A 21065-nucleotide genomic window follows, 5' to 3' on the forward strand; every position below is an offset into this window, starting at 1 on the left:
AATGGTTAGAGCGGAGGGGGCTGGGAGCCAGCTTGGGGGGGGGGCTAGTGGTTAGAGCAGGGGAGGGGCTGGGAGCCAGGACTCCTAGGTTCTCTTCCCAGGTCTGGGAGGGGAGTGGGGGCTAGTGGCTAGAGCAGGGGGGGGCTGGGAGCCAGCTCTGGGAGGGGAGGGGGGGCTAGTGGTTAGAGTGGGGGTGGCAGGGAGCCAGGACTCCTGGGTTCTCTCTCTGGACTCTGCCCAAGCCCCACAGGGAGCCTGGGAACCCAGCTTCCCCCCCACACACCTGCCTCCCTCTCACCTGCAGCTGGGTGCCAGCCTGCCCCATAGCATCCCCCCGCCCTGGGGCCGCTGGGGGTTCTGTAGTGAATGGGGGAGCTCCTCCCTTCCCCCCTCCTTCCCTGCCTGGGCTGCAGCGCCGGGCTCACCCCCCCGTACCCCCTAGCAGTGCCCCCACATGCCGGATGCAACGTGATGTTGGGGGGAGATAAGGGGCGGCCGATAAAAGCTCCTTTCGCAAGCGATTCACGTGGACTCACGAGGGGGGCTGAGCTCATGGGAGATGCAGCCACCTCTGGGGTGGAGTGCGGGGACTGGGGATACAGGGACCCCTCACCCAGCGCCGGGATGCGGCCCTTCTGGGGTGGGGCGTGGGGGGCTGGTTACATGGGGACCCCTCACCCAGTCCCTCTGGGGTGGAGTGCGGGGACTGGGGATACAGGGACCCCTCACCCAGCGCCGGGATGCGGCCCTTCTGGGGTGGGGCGGGGGAAGCTGGTTACACAGCCATTTGGGACAGGAAGTGAAGGAGAATCCCACATCCTGGTGTCACCCCACCCCCAGTCCCCAGAGCTGGAAGTAGGGGGGTTCACACCCCCAAGTCCTGCAAGGGGGGGCCAGGGCCAGTCTTGGGGGGCCGCGTGACCTGCGTGGATCCCGCCCTGGAGGGGGAAGTCCTCATGGTCTGGAGTTTCCTGTTCCCGTGCACTGGGGTGGGCAGGAATCGGTGGGGGGCCTTGAGGTGGTGGTGGGGGGCCCTGGTGAACAGCCTCCCGCCTGAGGGGGCAGGATTGTGGGGTGTCTGGGGTGGGGGACATGGGCCAGCCGTGGGGATCTAGGTGGCCCCTCTGCACGGACCCTCTCTGGGGCTTTGCCCCCATCCCATGGCCAGGGGGGGGAATCGGTCCCATTCCCATGCCCTCCCCCTCACGTCACTCCGTGTCTGTCTCTTTCCTGGCACAAGTGTCTGATTGTGCAAGGCTCAGCCCCGCCCCGCCGGGGGATTTCTGCTGTGAGCTCACCCCCCCCCCCTTGTTGGCCCCCCCCCCCCCCCCGTGCCGTATAAAACTGAGTTGCAGCCACTGGCCAGAGCAGACGCCCCGATCCCCCCCCAGGCGCGCACAGACCCCCCCGCCCCCAGCCGAGGATGCTCACACTTGAATCGGCACAGTAAGTGGGGGGGGGGCAGAGTGGGGCCCGGGGCCTGTCCCCTCTGGGGGTCGCCGGCTCCCACCCGGCCCCAGGGCAGGGACTGGCTGGCTCAGGGGGGCAGGGGATGGGGCACGGGGCCTGTCCCCTCTGGGGGGGCGCCGGCTCCGATCCACCCCCGGGGCAGGGACTGGGTGGCTCAGGGGGGCAGGGAATGGGGCACAGGGCCTGTCCCCTCTGGGGGGCGCCGGCTCCGATTCACCCCCGGGGCAGGGACTGGCTGGCTCAGGGGGGCAGGGGATGGGGCACGGGGCCTGTCCCCTCTGGGGGGGCGCCGGCTCCGATCCACCCCCGGGGCAGGGACTGGCTGGCTCAGGGGGGCAGGGGATGGGGCACGGGGCCTGTCCCCTCTGGGGGGGCGCCGGCTCCGATTCACCCCCGGGGCAGGGACTGGCTGGCTCAGGGGGGCAGGGGATGGGGCACAGGGCCTGTCCCCTCTGGAGGGGGGGGGACAGCTGTGATATTTGGGGGGAGTCTGGCCCCTGGGCTGGGGGTGGGGTAGCTGCCAGGCACGGATAAGGGCTGGGGGGGGGTGCATCCCTCCCCACAGTGCAAGTCAATTTGGGCTGGCCCCTCCCCCCCCCAGTGTCCTGACCCCAAAGACAGGTCAGCCCCCGGCCTGCAGCTGAAGTGTGTGGGGTGAGTCAGAGGAGGGATATCTGGGGGGGTGTCTATGCAGAAGGGTTTTGGGGGGGGGGTCTTTTCCTATGCACCAAAGCGCCCCCCCTTTGCACAGTAGCAGGTGCCCCTCCTTCACTTTCTCTCTCTCTCTCTCCCCCCCCCCATGCAAATTCAGGGGGGGGATTTGAATATTTCCTCTCTCTGGGGAAAGTGGAACAGAGACGATTCATTTGCATGTGAAGGGGGGGGCTCCACCTGCCAGCTTCCCCCCCCCCCCCGCCCCGACCAGGCCCCTACACTGCTCTGCCCCCTGGCTGGCCTTGGGGCTGTTCCCACCTGCTGGGGGTGGGGGGAGGGGATGGACCCCTATGGGGCTGGGGGGGGCTGGGTTCGGTGTGGCCCCCACCCCCCACTTTAACCCCTGCCTCCCCTGTCCCCGCAGGTTCGATGGGTCCCACTATGGATACACGGTAAGACCGCCCCCCCCCCGAAATTGTCTGTCCCCCTCTGCCCCACAGCTCCGCCCCCCCCCAGCTCCCTTCACCCCTCATTTACCTAAAACCCAGACACCCTCCCCCCCACTATCCCATCCCCTTAGACATCCTCTGTGGTGAAAACCCCTCCCCTCCGGACTCCTGGGTTCTGTCTGGCCTGTGGGAGGGGACGGTGGTCCAGCCATGGGGGGGCTGGGAACCAGGACTCCTGGGTTCTCTCCCTGGCTCTGGGAGGGGAGTGGGGTCGAGTGGTTAGAGCAGGGTTGGAGGGGCTGGGAGCCAGGACTCCTGGGTTCTCTCCCTGGCTCTGGGAGGGGAGTGGGGTCGAGTGGTTAGAGCGGGGGGGGGCGGGGCTGGGAGCCAGGACTCCTGGGTTCTCTCCCTGGCTCTGGGAGGGGAGTGGGGTCGAGTGGTTAGAGCAGGGTGGGAGGGGCTGGGAGCCAGGACTCCTGGGTTCTCTCCCTGGCTCTGGGAGGGGAGTGGGGTCGAGTGGTTAGAGCAGGGTGGGAGGGGCTGGGAGCCAGGACTCCTGGGTTCTCTCCCTGGCTCTGGGAGGGGAGTGGGGTCGAGTGGTTAGAGCGGGGGGGGGCGGGGCTGGGAGCCAGGACTCCTGGGTTCTCTCCCTGGCTCTGGGAGGGGAGTGGGGTCGAGTGGTTAGAGCGGGGGGGGGGCGGGGCTGGGAGCCAGGACTCCTGGGTTCTGTGCCTGGTTGTGGGGTCTGGTGCTCCGAGGGGGGGTCGGCTGCTCTCATTCTGTGCCCCTCCCCAGTTCCCCGAGAGCAACTTGTATGACCTGGATTCCTGCAAACAGACCCCCAGCTTCCCCCACTACCTGATCGACGCCGAGGGCCCCACAGGTGAGTCTCTCCCCCCCCCCCATCTCCCACCTGCTCACCCCGCCCCCTGGGGCGCCACGGATTTCCCCCAGCGCGTCACAGCGCCCCCTGGCGGGGAGGGGGCCGGGCCTCAGGGATTCCTCCGTGACGTCACGGCTCCCCCCAGGAGGGGAGGGGGCGGGTCCGCGCATCAGGCAAATTACCTGGCTCGGGGATTTGCGTATTTCCAGCCCCGCAGGCCCGAGGGACACAATGGGCCTTTCTCTGGGTTTCCTGCCCCCCCCCCCGGGCCCCCCACACCTGGGTGCCGGATGCCTGGGTTCTCTGCCCGGCCGCGGGAGGGGCGTGGCGTCTAGTGCTTAGAGCCGGGGTGGGCTGAGAGCCCGGACTCCTGGGTTCTCTCCCTGCTCTGGGAGGGGAGTGGGGTCTAGTGCTTAGAGCCGGGGGCTGAGAGCCCGGACTCCTGGGTTCTCTCCCCGGCTCTGGGAGGGGAGTGGGGTCTAGTGTTTAGAGCCAGGGGGGGCTGAGAGCCCGGACTCCTGGGTTCTCTCCCTGGTTCTGTGAGGGGGGTGGGGGCTGGTGGTTAGAGTGGGGGGGTTGGGAGCCAGGACTCCTGGGTTCTCTCCCTGGTTCTGTGAGGGGGGTGGGGGCTGGTGGTTAGAGTGGGGGGGTTGGGAGCCAGGACTCCTGGGTTCTCTCCCTGCTCTGTGAGGGGAGTGGGGGCTGGTGGTTAGAGTGGGGGGGTTGGGAGCCAGGACTCCTGGGTTCTCTCCCTGGTTCTGTGAGGGGGGTGGGGGCTGGTGGTTAGAGTGGGGGGGTTGGGAGCCAGGACTCCTGGGTTCTCTCCCTGGTTCTGTGAGGGGGGTGGGGGCTGGCGGTTAGAGTGGGGGGGTTGGGAGCCAGGACTCCTGGGTTCTCTCCCTGGCCCTGGGAGGGGAGTGGGGGCTGGTGGTTAGAGTGGGGGGGTTGGGAGCCAGGACTCCTGGGTTCTCTCCCTGGCCCTGGGAGGGGAGTGGGGGCTGGTGGTTAGAGTGGGGGGGTTGGGAGCCAGGACTCCTGGGTTCTCTCCCTGGTTCTGTGAGGGGGGTGGGGGCTGGTGGTTAGAGTGGGGGGGTTGGGAGCCAGGACTCCTGAGTTCTCTCCCTGGCACTATGAGGGGAGCGGGGTCTAGTGGTGGGCTGGGAGCCAGGACTCCTGGGTTCTCTCCCTGGCTCATGCTGTCCCCCACCCCCCTTGCTTGGCAGATCCTGTTGTGAACTGGCTGGAGCTACAGGATCTTGGCTACGAGGCCTTCGATTCGGGGCAGCTGGCCCCACTGCAGAACGTCCAGGTCTCCTACACGCATGGCCCCTACCCACAGCTCTCGCTGGAGGCTGTCTACAGCCTGGATGGGGCGCCACCAGGCCAGAGCCACCTCGCGCCGGAGGACTACAACACCCAGGTGAGGGGCACTGCCTGGCACGTGGAGATGCTGGGAGTCAGGACTCCTGGGTTCTCTCCCCGGCTCTGGGAGGGGAGTGGGGTCTGGTGGTTAGAGCAGGGGGGGCGTGGGGCTGGGAGCCAGGACTCCTGGGTTCTCTCCCCAGCTCTGGAAGGGGAGTGGGGTCTAGTGGTTAGAGCAGGGGGGGTGGGGCTGGGAGCCAGGACTCCTGGGTTCTCTCCCCAGCTCTGGGAGGGGAGTGGGGTCTGGTGGTTAGAGCAGGGGGGGCGTGGGGCTGGGAGCCAGGACTCCTGGGTTCTCTCCCCAGCTCTGGAAGGGGAGTGGGGTCTAGTGGTTAGAGCAGGGGGGGTGGGGCTGGGAGCCAGGACTCCCGGGTTCTCTCCCCGGCTCTGGGAGGGGAGTGGGGTCTGGTGGTTAGAGCAGGGGGGGCGTGGGGCTGGGAGCCAGGACTCCTGGGTTCTCTCCCCAGCTCTGGAAGGGGAGTGGGGTCTAGTGGTTAGAGCAGGGGGGGTGGGGCTGGGAGCCAGGACTCCCGGGTTCTCTCCCCGGCTCTGGGAGGGGAGTGGGTTCTAGTGGTTAGAGCAGGGTGTGGGGGGTCCTCTGGGTGGCAGATTTGTGTGCCCTATGTGAGGGGCTTCATTGAAGAGGTCGTGGTTGGGGGAAGTGCGGGGGGAAAGCTGGGATGGGGGGCAGGAAGGTTTTCTGTGGGCTGCCCCAGGCACGTTCCCCTTGCTGGGCCTGTTAGCCCCTTCTCCTGCTCCCTTCAGCCCTGTGCCCCCTATGGGGCCTGCCTCCCATCCGGCGCCCTGGCCAGCCCCCCTGTCTCCGAGGATGAGGAGTTCCCCCTTGAAAACCCGGCCCTGGAGGTGTCCGACAGCGACTCCGACGAGAACCTCTCGGCAGAGGGGTCACCCGGCTACGAGGCGGGTAGGTGCCAGCCGGGCGGGTGCCCCGCGTCCCCAGCTCCCGGCCCATGGGAGAGTGGCCAGGACCCTGTCACTCCCCCCCATCCCGCCGGGTACGCGGATGTGACCCCATCTCTCTCCTCCCATCCCGCCGGGTACGCGGACGTGACCCCGTTTCCCCCCCCATCCCACCTGGCACGTGGACATGACCCCGTCCCCCCCAGCTCATCCCGCCCGGAATGTGGACACGACCCCTCCCGGCCCATAGACACCTCCCTGCCCCCCCAGCAGTTAGACACGACCCCGTCCGCCCCCCCCAGCCTGTGGGCACGTCCCAGTCCCACCCTCCCGGCCCATAGAAACGACCCTGTCTGCCCCCCCCCCCCCGACCCGGCCCGTAGACACGTCCCCGTCCCGCCCCCCCCCCCCCCCCCCCGTTGCCGCGGCCCCACCCCAGCCCCTCCCTGACGCCCGTGGCCTCTGCAGGCTCCCGGCGGAAGCTGCGGCTCTACCAGTTCCTGCTGGACCTGCTGCGGCGCGGCGCCATGCGGGAGTGCGTGTGGTGGGTGGAGCGCGAGGCCGGCGTCTTCCAGTTCTCCTCCAAGCACAAGGAGCTGCTGGCCCACCGCTGGGGGCAGCAGAAGGGGAACCGCAAGGCCATGACCTACCAGAAGATGGCCCGGGCCCTGCGCAACTACGGCAAGACGGGCGAGATCCGCAAGGTGAAGAAGAAGTTGACCTACCAGTTCGGCCAGGCCCTGCTGGGGCTTCCGGGTGCCAACGCCCCTTCGTAGGGCCCCGGGCGGCGGGACTGGACAGTGCGCTGGGAACGGACCGCCCCCCCAGCCCCCAAAGCCACCCCACAGAGCTCTCCCCAGGAGCCAGGGCACCTGGGTTCTCTCCCCGGCTCTGGGAGGGGAGTGGGGGCTGGTGGGTTAGAGCAGAGGGGCTGGGAGCCAGGACTCCTGGGTTCCCTTCCTGGCTGTGGGAGGGGAGTGGGGGCTGGTGGTTAGAGCAGGGGGGGGGCTGGGAGCCAGGACTCCTGGGTTCTCTCCCCGGCTCTGGGAGGGGAGCGGGGGCTAGTGGTTAGGGCAGGGGGGCTGGGAGCCAGGACTCCTGGGTTCCCTTCATGGCTCTGGGAGGGGAGTGGGGGCTGGTGGTTAGAGCGGGGGGGGGGGGGGGCTGGGAGCCAGGACTCCTGGGTTCTCTCCCCGGCTCTGGGAGGGGAGTGGGGGCTAGTGGTTAGAGCAGGGGGCTGGGAGCCAGGACTCCTGGGTTCTCTCCCTGGCTCTGGCCAGAGCTCATTTTAAATTTCTCTATGGGGATTCGGCCCCTGGTGGGGCGAATACAGAGAGTCGGGTGTATATTTAATATTCTGCACGGGCACCTCAGAGTTTGTATAAAATCAGGTCTTTTTTGTAAGCGATCGAGTCTGTATAATTTTGTAAATTCCTAATAAAATCTTTTGAAAAATAGGCTTGTTCCCCTGGAATTATACATTAAAATTCCTAGGGGGGGTTAGTGTGTTCGAGAAGGTGGGGGCTGAGAGCCAGGACTCCTGGGTTCCCTTCCTGGCTCTGGGAGGGGAGTGGGGGCTAGTGGTTAGAGCAGGGGGGCTGAGAGCCAGGACTCCTGGGTTCCCTTCCTGGCTCTGGGAGGGGTGTGGGGGCTGGTGGTTAGAGCAGGGGGGCTGAGAGCCAGGACTCCTGGGTTCCCTCCTGGCTCTGGGAGGGGAGTGGGGGCTAGTGGTTAGAGCAGGGGGGCTGAGAGCCAGGACTCCTGGGTTCTCTCCCTGGCTCTGGGAGGGGAGTGGGGGATGCGGGACATGGCCACTGAGGCAGGGCCGGGAAGGGGAAAGACGTGGTTGCTGTTCCTCGTCGGGCTGGCCTGGGTGCATATGGGGCGGGGGGTGATTAATAGACTTGCTGCTGGACCCACACAGGGAGGGCTTGGGGGAACTCTGGGGTCCCTTCCTGCCCCTCCCGGCAGACCCCCCAGCTCCCCGAGGGGTGAGGATCCTGGTGTGATGCTCCACCCCCCCGCAGGGACCGCGACCTGGAGCTTTCCCCCGCCTCCCCCGCATGGCCCTGGGCAGCAGGAGACCTCCAAGGTCTGACCCCCAGTGGGGACTGACTAGTGCCCGCCCCATCTCCTGTTGGTCCACAGGGGACGCTCCAGCCCTTGGGGGACACCAGCCCCTGTTCGCCGCCCTTCCGGGGGGTTCATCTGAATCCCTGGAATGCGGAAGGGACCCCTGGGCCAGTGCTGAGACGTGGGCCCTCTGGGGTAGGGTGCGGGGGCTGGGCGTACGGGGACCCCTTGCCCGGTGCTGAGACGCGGCTGGCTCTGGGGTGGGGTGCGGGGGCTGGGCGTATGGGGACCCCTCGCCCGGTGCTGAGACGCGGCTGGCTCTGGGGTGGGGTGTGCGGGGGCTGGGCATACGGGGACCCCTCGCCCGGTGCTGAGACGCGGCTGGCTCTGGGGTGGGGCGCGGGGGCTGGGCGTACGGGGACCCCTCGCCCGGTGCTGAGACGCGGCTGGCTCTGGGGTGGGGCGCGGGGGCTGGGCGTACGGGGACCCCTCGCCCGGTGCTGAGACGCGGCTGGCTCTGGGGTGGGGTGTGCGGGGGCTGGGCGTACGGGGACCCCTCGCCCGGTGCTGAGACACGGCTGGCTCTGGGGTGGGGTGCGGGGGCTGGGTATACAGGGACACTTCCCCCTCCCCCCCCCCCGACCCTGCGGCATGCGGCGTATCCTGGCCCCCAGCCCGGGGATTAGGCAGCAGATGGCCGAGGTGCCTTGGAATTACCAGCTCGCGGGCCTGGCCCGGGCCCTTGATCCCGGCGCTGACGGATGAAGGGACATGGCGCTCGGCTCGGGTTTCACGGGCTTCAGCGCCTGGAGCGGGGAGCGGGGTGCCCCGGCCTGCCCCCCTGGGTACTGCAACCTGGGGTAGGATGGGAGCCGGAGCCCCCTAGAGGGGACAGGCCCCTGCCCCATTCCCTGTCCCCCGGAGCCAGCCAGTCCCTGCCCTGGGGCCGATGGGAGCTGGCGCCCCCTAGAGGGGACAGGCCCCTGCCCCATTCCCCGCCCCCCTGAGCCAGCCAGTCCCTGCCCTGGGGCCGATGGGAGCCGGCGCCCCTAGAGGGGACAGGCCCCTGCCCCATTCCCCACCCCCCTGAGCCAGCCAGTCCCTGCCCTGGGGCCGGGTGGGAGCTGGCGCCCCCTAGTCGGGACAGACCCTGGACCCCGTTCCCCCCCCAAGCATGGTGACTTGGAGGTGGGGGGGTATCTGGCGTGTCCTAGTCTCCCCCCCCCCCGCCCTGATCACCCCACGTCCCTGCCGCCCCCGGGCTCCTCCCCCCACCCGGCTGTTTCTCCCAAGGCCAAGCCTGGGATTTAAAGCAGTTGATGGCAGGGATCAGGAATTTGGCTGGGGGCCTGGGGTCAGGTGACAGCTCCTTGGCTGCCCCCCCCCATCCCAGAGGGGGGGCCCCCCTGCTTTAAAGGCCCCTGGCCGGGCGCTCCCTGGGGAGACGGCGTCGGACAGGGCTGTAGCCATGCCTGAGCCAAAGCAAGCCGGTAAGCTGCCCGGGTGGCCCCCCTACCCCCACACACTGGGGCATTGGGGGGCACTGACCCTGCCCACACAGGATGTGAGGGGACCCCCCTGCATGGGGGGGCACAGGCCAAGGCTGACACCCCATTGGGGCAGCCTGTCTCTGAGAGGGATGGTGCCAGGTTTGGGGGGTGCAGCCAGGAGGAGATGGGGGGAGCAGGGTGGGTGCACTGGCTGTGTGTGTGTGGGGGCTGCCAGGTGCTCCAGCCCCGGCCTTTCCCCGCGGGTGGGAGGTCGGGGGCGACGCTGTGGGGAGCAGGGGGGGCAGGCTGCTGCGTGAATTCCTGCACGCACAGCCCCCCTACCCCCCAAAATGCTCCCCTGGGTCTGTGTCCCCAGAGCTGCCCTCATCGGGGGCGGTTGGGGTCAGTGACCCTATTGTGGGGGGCAGGAGGTACCCCGAGACATCCCCCCCACTGGGGGGGTATTGGGGGCAGCCCCCCCCCAGCTGGCATGTTGGGGTGGGCTTAGCTCAGAGGATTTGTGTGTTGGGGTGTCCGTGTCTCTGTTGGGGGGGGATCTCAGAGCATGGGGGGGGCTGTGTGCAGAACAGCTGGTGTGTTGGGGGCGGGGGGGGGGCACAGGCTGGGCTGTGTTGTCTGTGTGCCCTGCGCTGGGGCTGGGTATAGTGGGGTGTGTGTGTGTGTGTGTATTGAGTTGTGTGTCCATCACACAGGGCCGTGTGCTCTGTGCCTGGAGGTGTGTGTGGGTGTGTGTGTCTATCACACAGGGCTGTGTGCTCCGTGCGTGGAGGTGTGTGTGTGTGTAGTGGGGTGTCCCCCTCACACAGGGCTGTTGTGGAGAGGTGTGTGTGTGTGTGTGTAGTGGGGTGTGTCCCCCTCACACAGGGCTGTTGTGGAGGGGTGTGTGTGTGTGTGTGTAGTGGGGTGTGTCCCCCTCACACAGGGCTGTTGTGGAGGGGGTGTGTGTCCCTCACACATGCTTGGAGGGGTGTAGGGGGCTGGGGGTACGTTTCCCGGCACCCCGGGCTGGCCAGGTGTCCCTCTGGGCCTGGGGTGCTGTCTCTGGCCCAGGCACTGGGTGGGCGGGGGGTCTCTGGGCCCCCTCACCCAGGCGATGGGTTGGGGGATTTTGGGGTTTAGCACCTGTCCCCCCCACTGAGGGGCCGCCCGCCGATGTGCTGAACCCAGGTGCTTTTCCTCTGGGCCAGGGTCCGGTTACTCCTCCGGCGCGGGCAGGGGGGTTCCCGAGCCAGGGGCTAATTATAACCCCCCACCCCCCCTTTCAGCGCGTCCCGCTCGCTCCCTGCCCCTACTAGGTCACGGCGCCCCCCAGCTGCAACGTGAGACGGGGCCGGGAAAAGCCAAACGCTTGGGGGGGGCCCCCAGGCGCCGGGTGCTAAATCAAATCTGTCTGCCCATCTGCTCCCCCAGCGCTGGGGAGAAGGGACCCCCCCCAGGATCTAGCCCTTCCCTGGGATTGGGGGTGGTGGGCTCTGCACAGATCGCCCCGCCCCCAAGTTCAGGGCCCCCGTCACACCAGGCGGGAGGCCCGGCCCCTGTCCTGATGCGCTCCCAGTCGAGCGAGATTTTTAAATGGGGGAAACTGAGTCAGGGAGCGGCAAAGCGACTTCCCAGGGCTGTCTGGGACAAAGCTGGGAATGAACCCAGGAGTCCGGGTCTAGTGTCTGACCTGCAGGGAGCGAGAAAGATGGCGGGGGCGGGGAGGGGGTCAAGTCCTGCGAAAGGCCACAAACTCACAGGGAAGGATGGTCTGATACAGTGCATTGATATAGTGGAGATGCAGCCACCTCTGGGGTGGGGCGCAGGGTCTGGGTACACGGGGACCCCTCGCCCAGCGCTGAGATGCAGCCACCTCTGGGGTGGGGTGCGGGGGCTGGGTACACAGGGACCCAGGGCTGAGACGTGGCCCCTCTAGGGTGAGGCGCAGGGGCTGGGTATACGGAGACCCCTCGCCCGGCGCTGAGATGCAGCCACCTCTGGGGTGGGGTGTGGGGGCTGGGTATACGGGTACCCCTCGCCTGGCGCTGAGATGCAGCCACCTCTGGGGTGGGGTGCGGGGGCTGGGTACACGGGGACCCAGGGCTGAGACGTGGGGCAGGGGCTGTTTATACCCGGCCCGGAGAGGCGGCCCCTCTGCAGCGGGAGGGCTGTTTAAACAGGGAGCCCGCGATGCAGCCACCTCTGGGGTGGCGCGGGGTTCCAAGGCGGCCCAGGGCAGTGTGCAGTGGGGCTGCTGCTGCCCGTCCCCCCGCAGCGCTGAGTGGCAGCCCCCCCTGGGCTGGCTCCCAGGGACGACAGCTGGGCCCGGCTATTCCTGCTTGGCGCGGGCCGGCCAGGGCTATATTAGGGGGTCACGGAGGTAGTCAAAGGCCTTGCTTTATCGGGAGCAGCTGGAATGCCGGAGTCAGCGCATAGGAGGGCTGGCAGAGCTGGGAGGGGGACGGGGGGGGCCAGGTGTTGCTCCCCCCGGCCGGGTAGGCCCAGGCCCCCCCGCCCTGGCCCTACATAGCAGGTAATTGTTGCCCCTGTCGCTCAGATTAACACCCCTGGGAGACGTGTTCACACCTCGGGGCAGGGGAGCTGGACAGCTGCCGCGTGGGGGGGGGACAGCGCCAATGACGGGGCGGGCCGGGGAGGGGGCTGCAGTGCGAGGGGCTGGTGTCCCAGCAGGTGTGGGGTGTGGCGCTGGTATAAGAGAGAAGGGCTGGGGGGGGTGTGTGGCTGGGGATAGAGAGACGGGGGGGTGTAGGGGGATAGATGTAGGGGGGATGGAAGGATGAATGGATAGAGGGGTGTGGATGGAGGGATGGATAAAGGGGTGGGTGTCACGGACTCACCGGTCGGGCCCACTCTTGGCCCCGTGCGGTCCGTGGGGGGTGCCCCTTTCAGTGCGACAGCCCTTCTCGGGGGTCCCCTCTCTCCCGGGGTCAGGCCCCTCCACCTCCTGGAGCCGCACCCCTCTGAGCCTTAGCACGTCTGTCTCTGCCGTGGGCCCCCTCAGGGAGTCCACTTGCTCTGGACCCCCGGGGCCTCCACCCCTGAAGGGGATGATGCTCCCCGTCCCTGCCCTGTTCTCTAGCCCGGAGCGACTCTCAGCCAGCGTAACACAGGAGGGTTTAGTGAGCGTTGAACACAGCACAGGAAACTCTCAGGGCCTCAGGCCTGGCCTCCCTCAGCCCGGCACATCCCAGTCTCCCCTGCACCCAGGTGGGCTCTGCCTGCTCCCCCTCTCCAGCCCAGAGCCCCCCTGCTCCCAGCTGGGCATCTGAGATCCCCGGCCCCAGCCCCGCCTCTGTCCATTGTCTTCTCTCCAGGGAAACAGGGTCACCTGGGCCTCCTCTCCCCTCTTCCGTCCTCTGGCCCCTCTGTCTGGAACCGGCTAGTCCGGTCACCGGGGTCCTCTCCCCGCAGCCCATTGTCCCCCCACTGGCCAGAACCGGCTGCGACTCCTGAGCTGGGTCTCCGGGTCACCGGGTCACCAGCAGCTGGGGTGTCCATTCTCCAGGCCATCGGCCGGGGTCCCAAGTTCCCTCTCCGGTCCTCTGTAACCACAAACTCCCTCTCCCCTCCCCTCGTTAAACCAGCAACACCCAGGGACACTGAATCCCACCCCCTCGGCGTGCAAACCATTGGAAAACCAAGGAAAAAACAAGACAATCCCCCACTTTGTCACAGGGGGCGGGATGGAAGGGCAGATAGATGGAGGGGTGTGGGTGGAGGGATGGAAGGGCGGATAGTTGGCTGGAGGGAGGGATGGATGGAGAGGTGTGAAGGGATAGAGGGGTGTGGATGGAGGGAATGGATGGAGAGATGGATAGAGGGGTGGAGGGGTGGATGGAGAGAATGGATGGAGGGATGGATTGAGGGGTAGAGGGATGGATGGAGGTGTGTGGATGGAGGGATGGATGGAGGTGTAGAGGGATGGATGGAGGGGTGTGTCTGTGCCCCACATCCACAGTCTCAGGGCTACACCCCAGCTTTGGACCAGTCCTGGGCAGCACCATCTGTTCCAGACCCCTGGGGGGTCACTCTCTGACTGCAGGGCCAGCCATGTGACCTCCCCCCCCCACAACATCTCTGGGCGGCGCCAGGAGCCACGGTTATCCCTCAGCACTCACCAGGGGGCAATGCAGAGTGCAGAGGGAAACTGAGTCACGCGCAGGGTTCATACAGACGTTACCAGCATGCCTGGAGGGCTGCCTAGGGGGCCGTGTGCACGGGGATGGATGGACACGTGTGTGCCGCTCAGCACACCTGCACATGCAGGTGCGCTGGGGCAGGTCCTGGTGCGAGGGCCCTACCCCCAGGGTAGCCACACCGTGAACGGGCTATGGGCAGGCCCAGGGCCTGGTGGACCCCCACCCCACCCTGGGAGTTCGGGCCTGGCTAGCTCCCAGCTGAACTGCACGCCAGGCCACGAAGCCCCCCAATTTCCCCCCCCCCCCAGATCCCCACCTCCACCCGCATTTGTCTGTATTAACACCCATTCTGGCGGCTGTAACCCCAACCCGGCCTCCGCGCTGCTCCCCCCCAGCCCCCAGTCGGTGCAGACCTCACCTCCAGCTCGTTAATAAACCAATAACTAGCGACGGCCCCAGAGCCGAGCCCCGGGGGGGTCCCGCTCGCTGAGGGGCAGGCTGGGAGCCAGATCACGCCCGTCGGAGAAAGTCAAGTCTACGCTGGGAACGCAGATCCCTTTACCAGCCAGCGCCGCAGCCCTGGCCAAAGACAGCAGATGGTCTGGCCGCGAGCCAACCCGCCCCAGCCGGAATAATAGTTTGAGCCGCCGACTCTTTGCTGACCGAGTCCCGAAGGAGCCGTTCCGTTATTGTCCCCGGGATTGCCAGCGGGGTAACCGGAAGAGCCCGTCCCCCCTTTGGCTCTCCCTTAGCAGGCCTCCGCCCCGGTGGAATCGCCCCGGGTCCGGGAAGGATTAACCGCCGAGCTCCTCAGCCCGTTCTTTTGCAACTCTTGGGCGCCAGGTCGCCGGGTCTGGCGATGGGAACGTGTCTGAGCAGAGCCCCGGGGCTCAAGGCCAGATGGGACAATCCAGACGGCCTCCCCCTGCGTTGACTCCGTTTGACGTTCTTTTTCCACGTCTCTGCCACCAGCTGCCGAAAAGAAGGAGAAGAAGAAAGAGGAGAAGAAGAAAGAGGAGACGAAAGAAGCCCCAGAACCCCACAAAGGTCAGAGCTGGGGACGGGCTAGGGGTGGTCCTGGGAGGGGGGACGCGTCCCGCCCCACTCTCAGGGCGCTTCGTGGTGAAAACAAGCCAACGTTGATTTGGGGAAGATCCCAGCGGCTGCGCGGGGAAGGGCGGGAAACCAAAAGGGGGCCCTATAATATATAACCGGGACCCGAACCTCGACCTGCTTAACTTGCCAATTTGGCCTTGTCGCGGAGTGTGGGGGAGTCAGGGCCCTGCACCCCTCTTCCTGAGATTCACTGTGACTCTCAACCAGCCAGTAAAGCAGAAGGTTTATTTAAGGACAGGAACACAGTCTCAAGCAGAGCGTGTAGGTACGACCAGACCCCCTCAATTAGGTCCCTCTGGGAGGTTCAGGGAGCTTAGACCCCAGCTTGGGGTTCCCTGCGTTGCACCACCCAGCCCCAACCGAAACTAAACTCCCAACTCCTCCCGCTCCTCCTCTCCTTTGTTCAGTCTCCCGGGCAGAAGGTGTTAATTCTCCCCACCCCCGTTCCTGGCTCAGGTTACAGCTCAGGTAGCTTCCTTCAAGGGAAGTCCCACATCCCCACTGCAACCCCCCTGCAACATTCCCAGGTCAAATCCGCCCCGCTCCCTGCTCCGTCACATCTCTCCCCCCTTCGAGACTGAACTGAGCGGGGTCACTCTGACCAGTGACCTGGGGAAGTTCAGGGCTCCCTCTCCGGGACAATGCGTCCGCTATCAGGTTGTCACGTCCCTTCACATGGACCACGTCCATGTCATAATCCTGCAGGAACAGGCTCCACCTCAGGAGCTTGGCGTTGGCTCCTTTCATCTGGTGCAGCCAGGTCAGGGGGGAGTGGTCGGTGTGCACGGTGAAGTGTCGCCCAAAGAGATATGGCTCTAGTTTCTTGAGGGCCCACACCATGGCCAGGCATTCCTTCTCGATGGCCACGTAGTTCTGCTCCCGGGGTAGCAACTTCTTGCTCAGGTACACGATGGGGTGTCTCTCCCCCTTTTCATCCTCCTGCATTAACACCGCCCCCAGTCCTGTGTCTGAGGCGTCGGTGAACACCATAAAGGGCTTGTCAAAGTCTGGGTTTGCCAGAACTGGGCCACTGACCAGAGCCTCCTTCAGCGCCCGGAGAGCCTCCTGGCACTCCTCGGTCCAGACCACTTTGTCTGGCTTCCCCTTCTTGCACAGCTCAGTGATGGGGGCGGCTATGGCGCTAAAGTGGGGCACGAACCTCCGATAGTACCCTGCCATCCCAATAAAGGCTTGGACCTGCTTTTTGGTTTGAGGAGCGGGCCAGTCTCTGATCACCTCCACTTTGGCTGGTTCCGGCTTTAGGCAGCCGCTTCCCACCCGGTGGCCTAGGTAGGATACCTCAGCCATCCCCACCTTGCACTTCTCCGGTTTTACGGTCAGCCCAGCCTTCTGGAGTCGGTCCAGCACTTGTCTAACCTGGGATATGTGGTCCTCCCAGGTCTGGCTAAAGACACAGATGTCATCGATATACGCCACGGCAAAACTCTCCATCCCCCTCAGTAGCTGATCCACCAGGCGCTGGAAGGTGGCCGGCGCTCCCTTGAGGCCGAAGGGCAGGGTCAGGAACTCATAGAGCCCCAGAGGGGTGACAAAGGCCGATTTCAGCCTGGCATCTGCATCCAGCGGCACTTGCCAATAGCCCTTTGTAAGATCCATGGTGGTAAGGTACCGAGCACCTCCCAGCTTGTCTAGGAGCTCGTCCGGCCTGGGCATGGGGTAGGCATCGGCTACAGTGATGGCATTGAGCTTCGGATAGTCCACACAGAACCGGATCGACCCGTCCTTTTTGGGGACCAGCACCACCGGCGAGGCCCAAGGGCTGGAAGACGGCTGGATCACCCCCAAAGCCAGCATGTCATTGACCTCTCTTTCCAGGTCCTGAGCAGTTTTCCCTGTGGCTCGGAAGGGGGAGCATTTTATAGGCGGGTGCGATCCTGTCTGCACCCGGTGGACAGTCAGATTAGTGTGTCCAGGCTGGTTGGAAAACAGCTGTTGGTACAGATGCAGCACCCCTCCGATCTCAGCTCGCTGGGCAGGGGTTAGCCAATCAGAGAGGGGAATTGCCTCCAGGGGGAAGCCAGCTCTTGTTCCAGGGAATAGATCTACTAAAGGGTCATCTCCCTGCCCCTCCCAATGTCCACACACGGCCAACACCACATTCCCCCTGTCATAATATGGCTTCATCATATTCACATGGTACACCCGGTGGTGGTGTGCCCGGTTCGACAGCTCCACCACATAGTTTACCTCGTTTAGTTGCTTGACAACCTTGAAGGGCCCTTCCCAGGCGGCCTGGAGTTTGTTTTTCCTCACGGGGATGAGGACCATCACCTGATCCCCAGTGGCGAAGGCGCGCACCCGCGCCGTGCGGTCATACCAGACCTGCTTCCTCTGGGCTCTGGCCAGACTCTCCCTGGCCAGGTCCATGAGCTCGGCAAGTCGTTCCCGGAAGGTCAGGACATACTCCACCACCGACTCTCCATCAGGAGTGGCCTTCCCCTCCCATTCGTCTCTCATCAGGTCCAGGGGCCCCCTTACCCGCCTTCCATATAGCAGTTCGAAAGGCGAAAACCCGGTAGACTCCTGGGGTACCTCCCTGTACGCAAACAGCAGGTGAGGTAAGTACTTGTCCCAGTCCTGCGGGTGCTGGTCCGTAAATGTTTTCAGCATCATTTTTAGCGTCCCATTGAACCTCTCCACCAGCCCGTTGGATTGGGGGTGATATGCTGAGGCCCAGTTGTGCCGGACCCCACATCTCTCCCACAAGCACCGGAGTAGGGCCGACATGAAGTTGGACCCTTGGTCCGTCAAGACTTCCTTGGGGAATCCCACTCGGCTGAAAATGGTCAGCAGCGCATCCGCCACAGTGTCTGCTTCAATGGACGATAAGGGCACTGCCTCGGGGTAGCGGGTGGCGAAATCGACCACCACCAGGATGTATTTCTTCCCAGACCGGGTCGTCTTGCTGAGAGGTCCCACTATGTCCATGGCCACCTTCTGGAAAGGCTCCTCTATGATGGGCAAAGGTCTCAACGCTGCTTTTCCCTTGTCCCGGGCCTTCCCCACCCTCTGGCAGGGGTCACAGGATCGGCAGTACTGCCGGACGTTGGTGAAGACCCCGGGCCAGTAAAAGTTCTGTAGCAGCCTCTGCCTGGTGCGCCAGATCCCCTGGTGCCCTGCGAGAGGGATGTCATGGGCCCGGCACAGCAGCTGGCGGCGATACTTCTGGGAAACCACCAGCTGCCTCCTGATCCCCCACGACTCCACTTCCCCCGGGGGAGCCCACTCTCGGTACAGGAACCCCTTCTCCCACAGGAACCTCTCCTTGCATCCTCTCCTCATGGTCTGTACCACACTGAGGTCAGCCAGGCCCCTTAGCTTCCGCAGGGAGGGGTCCTTCTGCAACTCGGCCTGGAACTCGGCGGCTGGGGAAGGGATGGGGACCTGCTCCCTCTCGTCGGCTGGGTTGGAAGCCCCAGCCACCCCGAGCCTTGTCCTTGGGTGTTCCCTCCCCACCCGGGTAGGGTTCGGTGCCTCCGGTGTGACATCCTTCCCAAGGTTAGGGCGTAGTGCCCCTTGCCGGCTCTGGCTACGGGTCACGACTAAGGCGGTCTGGGGGCTGCTTGGCCAGTCCTCTAGGTCCCCCCCATCAACACCTCAGTGGGCAAATGGTGGTGCACTCCCACGTCCTTGGGGCCCTCCTTGGCCCCCCATTTCAGGTGTACCCTCGCTACGGGAACCTTGAATGGGGTCCCGCCCACCCCTGTCAGGGTCAGGAAGGTGTTGGGCACCACCCGATCTGGGGCCACCACCTCGGGCCGGGCCAGTGTCACCTCTGCGCCCGTGTCCCAGTATCCATAAACTTTCTTCCCATCCACCTCCAGGGGAACAAGGCACTCGCTCCGCAGGGACAGCCCCGCGCCCACCCTGTAAACGGAGAACTTTGAATCCGGAGCATCTGGCCCCCCAGAGGAGCTGGCCTGGGGCCCTTCTCTCTCTTGAGCAGTTGATAAGCTGCCAGCCCCTCTTGCGTGAGAAGCCTGCCCCTCGTCCGTCTGGGCCTCTACCAAGTTAACCCAGTGTGGGTTCGGTCTGCTCAGTCTGTCCTTGAGCTTGGGGCACTGGGCCCGAACGTGGCCTCTTCGGCCGCAGTAATAGCAGCTCATGTCCCGTGGGTCCCCTCGAGCCGGTCGGTTGTCCCTGACGCTGGGCATTCCCCGTGGGAGGGGATTCCCCATATTCCCCCTTTGGGAGGTCCCAGGGTGACTCTCTCTCTGCATCGCCGCGGGCCTGTTCCTTTGGGGCTCCTCCCTGCCACCCCCTGACCGGCTCTTTACAAACTCATCGACCAGCCGCCCTGCGTGTCGCGGGTTCTCTGGCTTTCTGTCCACCAACCACAGCCTCAGGTCGGATGGGCACCGCTCATACAGTTGCTCCAGTACCAGCAGTTTAATCAGGTCCTCCTTCGTCTGGGCCCCACCAGCCCACTTGCTGGCGTATCTTTCCATGCAGACGGCTAGTTGCAGATATGAGATCTCAGGGGTTTTATCCTGACTCCGGAACCTTTCCCGGTACATCTCAGGAGTCAGCCCAAACTCTCGTAGCAGGGCCTTTTTGAATAGTTCGTAGTCCCCTTTCTCTGCCTCTTCCAGTTGGCGGTACAATGCCAAGGCTTTGGGGTCCAGTAAGGGGGTAAGGACCCGGAGTCTGTCCGCGGGATCAACCCGGTGCAGCTCGCAGGCCGTCTCAAAGGCCTCCAGGAAGTCATCCATGTCCTCCCCCTCCTTGTATGGGGCCATGATGCACTTATCAAAGCTCCGTGCAGTCCTGGGTCCCCCCTCACTCACCGCAGCCGGGGGTTCACTGCCCCTCAGTCTCGCCAGTTCCAGTTCATGCTGACGCTGTCTCTCATTCTCCTCCCGTTCATGCTGTCTCTGTCTCTCTTTCTCCTCCCGTTCATGCTGTCTCTGTTGTTCACGATCCTCCAGCTCTCTCAGTTTTAGCTCTTTCTCCCATTCCAGCCAATTCCGCTCCACGGATGCCGAACGTTGCCGGGAGGATCCTCTGCTGGCCGGCGAGCTTCGCCGGGAGGATCCCCTGCTGGCCGGGGGGGTCACGGCGCCCTCGGTATTTGCTGGGCTCCTCCCCACCCTTCCCCTAGGCATAGGAAGGAGGGGTCTCGGGAAGCCCTCAGCAGCCGGCTGACCACTCCCAGCTGGGACAGACACTGGTGCCTGCGCTGCATTTGCCAGGCTGCTTCCCTGAGACACAGGGATCAGTTCATTCGCGCGATCTTCCGCCTCCAGCCGGGCAATGAGCTGTTCTTTGGTGAGCCTCCCAATGCGCAGCCCCCTCTGCTTGCACAGCTCCACCAGGTCGCTCTTAAGCCGCTTGGCATACATCTTCCTGCTGGCCACTCACCGGCCTGTGTGCTCACAGCTCCCCACAGTTCCCAGGGGGACCCCTAGTGTGCCAGCCCTTCTCGAGGTCACCACCTCTCTGCCAGGGTCGAGCTGCAGACTCCTCCGCCCCTGGGACCACTCGCTGCGATCCCCCCGGGGGACCCTGTTACTGCAAAAGTCCTTCTCGCTGGTCACACACTCCCAGGGGTAATAACCGTCTCTCTCCCACTCTTCAGCAGGCCTGGTCCCCGTCAATCCCCCTTCGTTTTACTGCTCCCCAGTCACTTACTGCAGGAAGCGCCGTCCACGGGGTGCAGTAGATCCCGCCGCTGCCACCAGTTGTCGCGGAGTGTGGGGGAGTCAGGGCCCTGCACCCCCGGCTCCCTGCGATTCACCATGACTCTCAGCCAGCCAGTAAAGCAGAAGGTTTATTTAAGGACAGGAACACAGTCTCAAGCAGAGCGTGTAGGTACGACCAGACCCCCCTCAATTAGGTCCCTCTGGGAGGTTCAGGGAGCTTAGACCCCAGCTTGGGGTTCCCTGCGTTGCACCACCCAGCCCCAACCGAAACTAAACTCCCAACTCCTCCCGCTCCTCCTCTCCTTTGTTCAGTCTCCCGGGCAGAAGGTGTTAATTCTCCCCACCCCCGTTCCTGGCTCAGGTTACAGCTCAGGTAGCTTCCTTCAAGGGAAGTCCCACATCCCCACTGCAACCCCCCTGCAACATTCCCAGGTCAAATCTGCCCTGCTCCCTGCTCCGTCACAGGCCTCATCGAAAGAATCCGTCCAGCCGTTTCCGGGCCTGGCTGTGACCCCTTTTCCCACCCACCCAAACCTCCGGCGTGTCCTGGGCCTTTTGTTGCAGGGCTGGAGATCTCAGCCCCATCCATAGACCGGGCGCCTGTCACGGGGTGTGGGGGAGTCAGGGCCCTGCACCCCCCACTTCCTGCGATGCACCGGGACTCTCCGCCGGCCGGTAACACAGACGGTTTATTAGCCGACAGGAACACAGCCCAAACCAGAGCTTGTGGGTACAGAAATCAGGACCCCTCTGTCAGGTCCATC

At 65.2% G+C, this 21065-nt stretch overlaps 2 protein-coding genes across 2 annotated transcripts in view; both read left to right on the plus strand.

The window, feature by feature from the left end:
• Positions 1-1384: 1384 nt before the first annotated feature.
• Positions 1385-6788, plus strand: SPIB (Spi-B transcription factor). Its single transcript, XM_054014985.1, has 6 exons — positions 1385-1446; positions 2549-2576; positions 3369-3456; positions 4680-4876; positions 5644-5803; positions 6268-6788. The coding sequence occupies exons 1-6, from the start codon at positions 1424-1426 to the stop codon at positions 6573-6575; spliced, it is 804 nt and encodes a 267-aa protein (XP_053870960.1). The 5' UTR covers positions 1385-1423; the 3' UTR covers positions 6576-6788.
• Positions 6789-9284: 2496 nt separating this feature from the next.
• The window catches only part of MYBPC2 (myosin binding protein C2), a 37538-nt gene continuing 25757 nt past the window's right edge, over positions 9285-21065 (plus strand). Inside the window, 2 exon segments of the mRNA XM_054014977.1 lie at positions 9285-9362; positions 14495-14569. Of these exon segments, the coding sequence (XP_053870952.1) occupies positions 9341-9362; positions 14495-14569 (97 nt within the window). The 5' untranslated portion in view covers positions 9285-9340.

This window comes from Malaclemys terrapin (genome assembly GCF_027887155.1).
Source record: "Malaclemys terrapin pileata isolate rMalTer1 chromosome 20 unlocalized genomic scaffold, rMalTer1.hap1 SUPER_20_unloc_2, whole genome shotgun sequence".
In the NCBI taxonomy this organism is placed as follows: Eukaryota; Metazoa; Chordata; order Testudines; family Emydidae; genus Malaclemys; species Malaclemys terrapin.